The sequence below is a fragment of the Trachemys scripta genome, chromosome 23 (genome assembly GCF_013100865.1).
Source record: "Trachemys scripta elegans isolate TJP31775 chromosome 23, CAS_Tse_1.0, whole genome shotgun sequence".
Classification (NCBI taxonomy): Eukaryota; Metazoa; Chordata; order Testudines; family Emydidae; genus Trachemys; species Trachemys scripta.
The window spans coordinates 12,808,784-12,819,488 of record NC_048320.1 but is presented as its reverse complement, the minus strand read 5'-3'; the positions used below and the strand labels follow the sequence as shown (position 1 = coordinate 12,819,488).

The 10,705-nt window shown below is 48.8% G+C and overlaps 1 protein-coding gene across 1 annotated transcript; it reads left to right on the top strand.

Moving 5' to 3' along the window:
• The first annotated feature begins 1,527 nt into the window (after positions 1–1,527).
• On the top strand, positions 1,528–6,153 carry NEUROD2 (neuronal differentiation 2). Its single transcript, XM_034756260.1, has 2 exons — positions 1,528–1,661; positions 3,474–6,153. Exon 2 carries the CDS (start codon positions 3,479–3,481, stop codon positions 4,547–4,549), a length of 1,071 nt encoding a protein of 356 aa, XP_034612151.1. The 5' UTR covers positions 1,528–1,661; positions 3,474–3,478; the 3' UTR covers positions 4,550–6,153.
• Positions 6,154–10,705: the final 4,552 nt, after the last annotated feature.

Sequence of the window (10,705 nt, the reverse complement as noted above, 5' to 3'; positions counted from 1 at the left end):
GCTCGCCATTACCCCGTTATTACCCCCGGCAAGTTTGCAAACACAACGGTCATATCAGCAGCGAGCAGCCTCGCCGGCAAGCCCGGCTCTGTGATTATGCCTCAGAAAGTCGGGGGCTTGTTCCTAGCTGGGTCAAAGCTGGGAGCGGCCTGATTTTATCCCTGCGTTTACAGGTAGAGACAAAAAATAGAACCACGCTCCTGGATTGTTAATTCAGCCGTGTGTGTGTGTGTGAGTCAGAGAAAGACAGAGGAAGGGGTGTGTGTGAGAGAGAGGATGTGTGTGTGTGTGTGTGTAACAGGGGAAGGTGTGTGTGTGTGAGAGAGAGAGAGAGAGAGGTGTGTGTGTGTGAGTGACAGAGAAAGACAGAGGAAAGGGTGTGTGTGTGAGAGAGGGTGTGTGTGTAACAGGGGAAGGTGTGTGTGTGTGTGTGAGAGAGAGAGAGAGAGAGAGGGTGTGTGTGTGACAGAAAGACAGAGGAAGGGGTGTGTGTGAGAGAGAGGGTGTGTGTGTAACAGGGGAAGGTGTGTGTGTGTGTGTGTGTGTGTGAGAGAGAGAGAGAGAGAGAGGTGTGTGTGTGTGAGTGACAGAGAAAGACAGAGGAAAGGGTGTGTGTGTGAGAGAGGGTGTGTGTGTAACAGGGGAAGGTGTGTGTGTGTGTGTGAGAGAGAGAGAGAGAGAGAGGGTGTGTGTGTGACAGAAAGACAGAGGAAGGGGTGTGTGTGAGAGAGAGGGTGTGTGTGTGTGTGTGTGTAACAGGGGAAGGTGTGGGTATGTGTGTGTGTGTGACAGAGAAAGAGAGAGAGAGCGAGAATAGGGGGCAGTCTTTGTGCACAATATTGGCAAATGCCCATACATTTACCTACCCTCTAACCTGCTTAGTGTGTCTGTCTGGTGGGGGGGAGCTGATCACTAACACAGCCCCTCCCCAGAGACAAGTCTACCTTCTGTGGGGATTGGATACAGCAGAAAGGAGTGTCCTCTGCTACAAACCTTCCCTGGCACCTGGCTCTGGGGCCCTCCTGGGGGGGGGGGTTGACATAAATTTGGGAGCCTCCCCCCGTGTCCGCCTGCTACCGCCTGGGCTCCTTCCCCTGGTTCGCTGGTGGCAGGTCTGGGGAGGGAGCTGGGCTTGTTATTTTTTGCAGCCTGCAAACCGCCTGAGCTAGATCTGGGTCCCTCCGTGCAGCCCCCTCGCTCCCCAATCCCCCCCCCACGGGAGCCTGCCCCCCACATTCCAGGGGGGCGTTGCTCCGGCTCGCTCCCTACACCCCATTGTTCAGCCCGAGCGCTGCTCTCCTGCTCCCCTTTCTTGCCCGTGGTCCCATTTTGCAGCGTGTGGGCAGATCTGTAGATTTGGATTTTTTTTTTTTTTGACTACAGAGTGACAGATGGCGATTCCTCCTTCCCCAGAGAGAAAAATCTCCCTGAATGCAGGCGCATGTCAATCATTGGCTCTCATGTGATAGCTCCAGCCGATGACGTGCCAACCATATGGCATTGGCATCAGAGCTGGTACCCCCTTTGCTTGGTAGAGATGCCACTCTCGCCTCCTTTTGGATAGAACACTGAAGAAAGCTGTAGCACCTTAAGGAGCATTGCCCTGGTCCCAGAAGATGCTGGGGACAATGAAATAAGAATTCCTCCAGTTAGCTTTGAAGGTAAGTTATGTAAGAAGTGAAGGGGGGTGGGGGACTGGAAACTTGAATGGATAAAAAGCAACTTCCAGGGTTTTTTTTTTTTCTCCTTCAGAACTGGCTTTATTTTATTTTAAGATCCGATCTATTTTTTTTTTGAGGGGGGAGAGAGTCTTATTTAAATTCCCCCGATTTAAGAGGGCAGAGCTCTATAAAAATGAAAATAGACCCAATAAACTCTCTTCCATCCGTTGTCCCACCAGGAAACGAGATCTCGCTCGATATATCTGTACACATCGGGTAGGAACAAAGATGAAACTAGAGATTTTTTTTTATTTTTAACGGAGGAAAGGTGTCTTTAAAATCAGAAGGCTCCGGCTTTAATTTTTTGCTGGTTAAAAAAAAAATTGCACTGCACACACACTCACACACACACACACACACACACACACAAAGACAACGCTAAGGAAATTGACATGAGATCGCTCCCTTCAATCGCCTGGCTGGAGAGAAAGATTCTCGCAGCGAGATAATCTTGCAAAAGCAGAGAGAATTTGCTTTGGGAAATATACTCGTGCTGCAAACTCCGTAGTTTTTAGCAAGACACTCCCGTGTCTGGACGCGGGGCTGGGCATTCGTTTGTCTTCTTAATCTGGATTTTTATATCTATATACCCCCAAACCAGAAAAACCCGTTAAGATTTGTTTCTAGTGTCAGCCTTCGAGAGGTTGCGCGGGAGCCGCAGCTGGGGTGTGATTATGTCTCGCTGCATACAGGGGGGTTGATCAAAACCACAAGAACGTGGCGTGGGCAGAGGCCAGTGATCGAATGGAAAGTTGGACAGCTGGGCCGAGGGGGGGGGGTGCAGTGGGTCTGATCGGGCCGGTATGGGGAGAAGGGGGGAGGGGGTCAAAGGTGTTCATAATAATCGGAATGATCTGATCGTCTGTTTCGAGGCGGGCGAAGGGTGGGGAAATGGGTCTGTTCTGGACCACACGGCAGGAAAAGTTGAAGACTGTTGGCAGTGTCTTGGGCCGCAATGCATGGAGAAGAAATTGACACCCAGGGGGAGGAAGTATCGGCCGAGGAGGTGGGGCGGGGGAGAGAGAGACGAATGGGGGGAAATCGGTTTCCTAACATTTAAATCCCAGCCCTGAGCCCAACGGGACGGAATAAAGACGGCGGAAAATACAAAAAAAAAAAAAAGTAGATCAAATTTAAAATACTAATAATCGGGAATTCCAAATGAATTATGAACCCAAATCTATCAAGCAAATGTCCCGGGATCAGTCACAAGGCGACGGCGAAGCCAATTCATTTCAATCCCACTTTGAAACGATTCGATCGTTTTGACGAGGGGTCTGGAGCTGGACCCCAGCCTTTCCCGTGGCGATTTCTGGGTTCGCTCGCTAGATTCTCTCTGCGGGGGGGTGTTCCGCGTGGGGAGGGTTTCTAACCCGCTGGAAGCCGGGCGGAAAGTCAAGGGCAGATCGGCATCCAATGAACATTTCCTCCCCCGGTTTCGTTTCCATTGCCAACTGCACCCCGCTCCGGTTCGGCGCCTGGGGAAGTGACCGTGCAAATCGCGTCTCCCACCCGCACCCCCAAATCGAATCGCCGCAGGAGCTGGCCACTTCTCCCCCCCCCCCCCCACACACACACACACACACACACGGGTCCGGGCCTGAGTCCCAGCTTCGTGCAGCCGAGCCGGGGGCCAGGGGCCGGGGGCCGGAACCGCCGCCGGGGCGGGCCGCAGCCGAGACAATGGGCATTTGGGAAGGAGCGTGGCTAAAATGTTCCCTCTCTCTCCTCCCCCCGTCTCCCCCTCTCCAGCCATCATGTTGACGCGGCTGTTCAGCGAGCCCAGCCTGCTCCCCGACGTGCAGAAATTCCCCAGCTGGGCGGAGGAGTGCGAGGAAGATGAGCGGAGCGACAAGGAGGAGCGGAAAGGTAAAAGCGGCCCGCTGCAGGAGGAGCCGCGGGAAGGCTCCTTGGGCGAAAACAAAGAGGACGGGGACCTAGGCGGGGACGAGGAGGAGGAGGAGGAGGAGGAAGAGGAAGGGGTGGAGGAGGCCGAAGGGGACCGGCCCAAGAAGCGCGGCCCGAAGAAGAGGAAGATGACCAAAGCCCGGCTGGAGCGCTCCAAGCTGCGGCGCCAGAAGGCCAACGCGCGGGAGCGGAACCGCATGCACGACCTGAACGCGGCGCTGGACAACCTGCGCAAGGTGGTGCCCTGCTACTCCAAGACGCAGAAACTCTCCAAGATCGAGACGCTGCGGCTGGCCAAGAACTACATCTGGGCGCTGTCCGAGATCCTGCGCTCGGGCAAGCGGCCCGACCTGGTCAGCTACGTGCAGACTTTGTGCAAGGGCCTGTCCCAGCCCACCACCAACCTGGTGGCCGGCTGCCTCCAGCTAAACTCCCGGAATTTCCTCACGGAGCAAGGCCAGGAGGCCGCGAGGTACCACGGCCCCAATTCTTCCTTTGCCCTGCACCCTTATACCTACCAGTGCTCCCGGCTGTCGGGCACGCAGTGCCAGTCCGGCACCATGGCCAGCTCCCACGCCTTGCGGACACATGCCTATTGCGCCACCTACGAGACCCTCTATGGGAACGCGTCCCCAGACTACAACAGCTCTGAGTACGACGCCCCCCTGAGCCCCCCACTGTGTATTAATGGCAACTTTTCCCTCAAGCAAGACTCTTCCCCGGACCACGAGAAAAACTACCACTATTCTATGCATTATTCTGCCCTGCCAAGCTCCCGGCCGGCCGGCCATAACTTGGTCTTCGGCTCCTCTGGGATGCGCGGGGGCGTGCACTCCGAGAACATCCTGCCTTACGACATGCATCTGCACCATGACAGAGGCCCCATGTACGAAGAGCTCAATGCGTTTTTCCATAATTAACCCCCTTGTGACCACTGAAATTTCACCCCCCCCACGACTGCACATAGCAAACCCCCCCCCAACCCACTTCCATTCTGCTCTAGGTTTTAAATGTCTCCTCCGCCCCAAAACTGTGAACGTACAATTGTTAGGTGTCTCCCCGTAACACACACACAAAGCTAGACTTTGCTCGGCTCACGGCTCTAGGTGAACTAGTCTCCCCTTTACTTGTCCCCCAAGGATAGCAGACCAGAACAGAGTCTGTTCTGAAAAGAAAATTTACTTTGGTGCAATATATATATATATAAAATGTAAAAAAAATATTATTAAAAAAGCTAACCTTCAGGTTTGCAGTCGATTGAAACAAGTGTCTATTATGGCCACATGGAAAGAGAGTTTTAGGGAGAAAAAAAATGGAAAATTAGAAACCCCATAAATTTTTTTTTAAAGGGACAAAATGTGGACAGTAAAAAATAAATGGGGGGGAAATAGAGAAATCGAGCAATCTTTCCTCCCCCGCAAAAGTAAAGTGTATTGTTTGGCAACACATCAAAGTAAATTTTAAACAATGCCAGCTCGTTGTGTTTTTTTTTTTAATTTATCAGGAAGCTTTTAGAAGGGGTTATCTCAGACAAGGGGAATTCTCTATTCTTTCCGAGGATTCAGTAAAAGATCCCATGGAAGTTTAATTAAGAAAAAAAATGTTTGCAACTTCAAATCAGCATTTCAATGCAGTAAGAACTTTTAGAAGCAATAAAGAGGCAAACAGAAGATAAATATATATATCTATATATATCTATGCAAGTAGGTACTGAACTAGAAAAGTAAAACACAAAAGAATTCATATGGAATATTAGACTATGGACCAAGCAACTTGTTGAGGTTAAAAAGGTGCACTTTTTGATTTGAAGGGAACGGAATGTTTACGTTCCCTTCATTGTTAACAATCAGTGACTTCAGCTTTTTTGAACACCCTTGTACCACAAGTAACATATTTTCCAAATTGTGTGTCATGATGTTTTTTACCTGTTTTAAAAACTTTTAAAAAAACAGAGGGGGAAAAAAAGATTTCTATGAAATGGCAAAAATGTTTTGTTATGCATGGGTAGGAGCAAAAAAATGCAAATATGCAAATTATAAAGGTGGTGTGAAGAGAGCACTTATTATGCTATATATTTTAGTTGGCTATTTTTCCTATACTGAGGACTCTTTAAGTTATTTCTTTATGTAATGCATTTTTAGGGGAGGGAGGGAAAAATTTGTGTAACGAACACATCCGTATAAAAATATGGTAACAAGACCTGAACTGATGTATCCTGGTATATTTTTTGGTGCATTGATCTAATTTGTTTCATTATTATTTATTCCATTTTTAACACATTATTTAAATCAGGAGACATCGTTAAAATATTTGTAAACCTGCCTACATCACCTTTAAACATACCAGCATTTTTAAATAAAAGCGAGGAAGAGAATTTCTGATAAATGTTTTAAAAAAGTTTTACAAAAAAAAATTGTAGCAAAGGTGAAAATGTCTATCAGACACCAGAAGTGCTTTTTTGTGTTTCTGTTCAGTTTAATTAAGATTAATAAATATTTATGTCGAATGATATGCAAAAGACAAACAGTTTTTTACAGTGATGTAATTTTTTAAAAATCAGTATTGTTTTGCTATAATCATCTCCACAAAGTCTCTTGGTTTTACAGACGTCCCAAAGTTATTCTACATTTTAGCTAGCGTCATAAGGCAGATTTTAAAAGGTTAGAAATGGCATCATATTTTTTATTTTGCCTTAAATCTCTCTGACACTATTTTTAAAAAAAGTGAAATCAAGAATGTGATGGTGTGAGCAAACAAAACAGATTCTGAGAAACTTACCAGAAACTAGCGGGGGGAAGGGTGCTTACAAGCTAGAGAAGTTAAACAAAAAAAGTACATAAATAAACTGCATGCATCAGTATAAAAAAAAGAAAGTAAAATATTTTTCCAGACTCTAAACTCGTATTCAATTGGATGTTTTAAGTATTACTCACAGTGGAAATTTCCACGAGAACTGATATCTTATGTGAAATGCACCAGTATACTCATTTGACGTTAAGAGCAGCAGTCAGTTGTGATTTGATTCAAAAGTGTAATTAACAAGCGTCCTAAGACGACAATTAATAAATATTAAATGTTGACTCTGTCATGTTTACTAGTTTACTTGAAATACTCATGCTAAATATATATCCACGAGACCCCATTCTTTCAGCCAGAGCACTCTCGGAGTACTTTTTTGGAGTGAGTGGCAAAGGAGAGCTCAGAACTACTCCACTCCCAGAAGCTTAACTTGTCTTCAAGGCAGCTGTCGATTGGCAACACGCTTAAAATATATATAGCGACTTTTGCAAGAGTCACATTCGATGTTATAAAGTTTAATGCAGTTTCCTTGTCGTGTACAGCTGGCATCTCCTTGTAACCCTTTTAAACAGTCTTTTTTTCCTTTCCTTTATTCTGCACGCCAGTTGCGCGATAAATTCAGAACAAAAATATCTCTAAATACTGGTGCAATGCATGCATGGTTTGCCAAACAGGAGGGACAAAAACGTTTTTGGATAAGGTGCATAGGGTTTATATTTTAATATTCCGGCTTGCAGATTTTTTTTAAAAAATATATAACAATTATCATTCTAAAGTACCCACCAGGAGCACTGATATCAAATCTCTATACAGCAGGAAGGCACTGTAGAGATGGTGACAACCATATCACCCCCAAATAAATACAGAAATGCAATCTAACTGGTCCTGATCGGCGACAGAGTCTGAGCCATTCGTGATGGCACCCGGAGTTACCCTAAGGGGCTGGCAAAGAAAGATCAAACGGTTGGTTCCTTTCCCCCCCGCCCCAGGCATTGTCTGAGAGCCGGGCACAGTGACCAGGCAGACTCTGGGAGCTGTCCAGAGCTCCCTGGTGCTGAGCAAACAGCTCGCAGGCAACCCGAAGCCTCCCATTCAAAGGGGTCTTGGGAAGCCCAGACATCCCCAGTCCTTGTGACATTGGATCCACCCTGGTCATTTCGTTCTCCCCACTCGCCTTGGCTCATAAACCCGGAGTCGTGTCTAGGGAGGGCAGAGGGGTTACTGTCCACACGTAACAACCAGGCATCAGGGAGGGTTCGACGGGCGCGTGGTTTGCGCTGCCAGCCGCACAAAAATGCCACACTGGCCAGCCAGGGAGAGAGCTGGAGCCTGGGTAGTCCATGGAGGGGCAGGCAAAGGCCCCCTTCAAAACACGCGGAGGGAAATATCTCCCCAGGCTGACCGCTTCCTTTGCGGGAAGTCTGGGGAAGAGGCCCAAGCCAACAGGCGCCCTTGTAACCTCCCATGTGATGCGCCGCGGAGTTTGGCCAAAATTCAGACCAGTGGTTTTTGTTTGTTTTGTTTTGTTTTGTTCCCCTCCTCCCCAACAAAGGAATAAGCCATCAGGGCAGGTAGAAAGATGAGCTTGAACTTACCTGCCATTAAAAACGGAGGGGGAATAAATCGCACCTTTATTTGAAGGCTAATTGAGGGGTTTTTCTCCCTATAACGCGCTGCGATCACTAAATGGTGCTCCGGAAGCAAGTGCTTAGTATTAGGTCTCAGTCTCTGGGGCTGGGGCTCGCCTGGACCGGGCAGCGGCCCCTATGGGCTGGGAAAGAAGAAAGAGACGTGATTCGGGCGAAGTGGGGATTCACCCACGAAAGCTTATGCTCCAAAACCTCTGTTAGTCTATGAGGTGCCCCAGGACTCTTTGATTCTGGAACGAGTTAGCCAGTGGCAGTCAATCTATACATCACCTCGGTGGGAGTTCACCCGCACCTCTCTCTCTCTCCACACACACACACACCATGTTCACCCCCTATTTTCAAAGCTTTGAATTTGAGGCGGGGTAGCAAATGATGAGCCTGCCCCCCGCTACAGAGCTGTGTGTGGACACACGCAAGCCGCCAGCCCCGCACTCCCAGCAAAAGGAGGTGACCCAGGCTGGACTTTGACGTTTTGAACAAAGTTCGCCGGCATTTTCAAACCGACCTGCTCTGCGTGAATCCCAGGCACGGTCAATTCTTAACAGACTTTGTGCTTGGGTCGCCCTTTGCTAGGAATGTGACTCCATCACACACACGTGTGCATGGTGCACGCCAGTGGACGGCTGTGTATACTGCGCACTATAGGTCCATGTCTATGTCATATATGATCGATCTACCATGTGTATAGACACGTGTCTGGTTCAGCTATATCGATCGCATCTTGATGGATCATATCGACAGCACATCGATAGTTAGCGCTACAACTCCGTTAGAAACCCATTCGGGGAGAAGGGGTGTCATGTTTTGCGGCGTGCCAGCGTCAGGATGAAAAGGGGGGGAAAAGGATTGGGGGGAGGAATCACTGGCGATTTCTGAATTTCAGAGGGAAAGGCGCAATGGCCGAATGAAAGGGAACAGGTCAAAAGGAAGGCGCGCAGCTGAAGACGCACTTAAGAAATTGGGTCTGGGTCCCATGTGAGTAGCCCAGGAAATGTCACCTTTAAAGTTCGCACTAATTTACTATTTGTAGGATGGGCTGAACGCCGCCCAACCTCCCTTCTCTCCGAAGATGCGCGGGGCAGGTGAGGGTCCCCGCTGGGGAAAATCTGGGGTTCTTTTACAGCCAGAAAACTCCTTCCTCCAGGAAACCACCAATAACAATAACGTGTTTCAACGATCTGAGTTTCAAATGCCCACCTTGGCTGGAAACGACCGCTGAAGGAGGAAAGACTTTTCTAGTCCCCCCATGAGGGAAAGTGGGGAAACCTCCCCCGCCTCACTAAAGAGCTCCACTATTGCACTCTTCAGTTCATCTCACAGCCCCGGTCAGAAGCTCTGATGCCCACCCGCCCCAAGGACAGCAGGAAACTGAATCCATTTGCCGCCCCTCTGACTTTTGAATCCGTCAAAATAGCCCCGCTAGAAACAGACACACCGCGACCCTCCGCGACCAGCGCTGAAAATTGGATTCGCGGCCACCCGGGCTCAGGCTGCGCCGGTTGGGTTGGGTTGGAAATGCCCTTAGAGCAGACAGAAAAGCTGCAGGAGCCGGCGCGGAAGTTTGGAAGGTCACTAAAAATGGGGCTAATTTTAGGGACTTTGGAAGAGGGGGTCGGATGAAATCTGGGGGTGATCATTTCACCTGGAAGGCACCTCACCCCCCGCGTCCCTTTGCAAAATACAGTTTGCCTGTTTTGCGCAGTTCATTTCTTAACACCTCTTTCCAGACCCGCCTTCCGTACGGAATCTAAACACGACCCACACACCCCCGTTAGCGGTTTGAGCAAAGGCACCCCAGCGAGGGCATTCCGCTGGATTTCATTTCCCTCTCTGGGCTTCCAGCCTTGCCGTTTTCCAAAGGGACAATTCGGGGGTTGAATTCGGGACACTTTCCCCCCTAAAATTCATTCCTTTCCCCCGCCCAGTAAAGCGACTCGTGCAGACGGGTCACGGCTGAAATAAGTCATCCCAGCCTAAGGCGAAACTACATCAACTCCTTCTTTTTGGTTCTGGGAAGCAGATCAGAGCCAGGGTCCGCTGTGTGTCCCCCCCATACCATCGCCTCTCCCGAATAACTGGAATGTGTAGCTAGATTTGAATGTCAGCGGGTAGAATTATTTCCAGAGCGATTATTCAAACTTCCCCGTCTGTTCTACATTGTCAGTATCTACAGCGGCGGGGTGAAAGAACCTTCCCCCCAAAGCAATTATACATAGAAACAATGTCTCGGTTGGTTTTATACAGTAACCAGAATTACAGGCAGCAAAAATTCGCCCAAGCAACAGCTTCTGGAGACGAAGCAAAACAAAACAAAAAAAGTTTTGCTCACTTTCCAACCTTTCTGGGGAAAGGGCAGGCTGTATTTTCAAAATCACATTTTCAAACATGAAAAATGCGCCCGTTCCTAACCAGGGCTCTATAACTATCTAGCTCGGGATCTTCCCCCTTGGGCTGAATTTAAAAAAAAAACAAACGTGCTAACCTTTTCCGATTCCTACTGTCTGTAAAGCTAGCTTAGCGGTAACATTTCTAGTCCGCACGCAGCCTTTCCCTGGTTCCGCAGTGGTAAAACCGAGGATTTCTTTTGGGAGTCTAATGCCAGGCGGTACTTCGTGCCAACTGCCAGCC

What these genes read in the sequence shown, in the direction of transcription:
- NEUROD2 (XM_034756260.1), top strand. Translation starts at nt 3,479, where the DNA reads ATGTTGACGCGGCTGTTCAGCGAGCCCAGCCTGCTCCCCGACGTGCAG.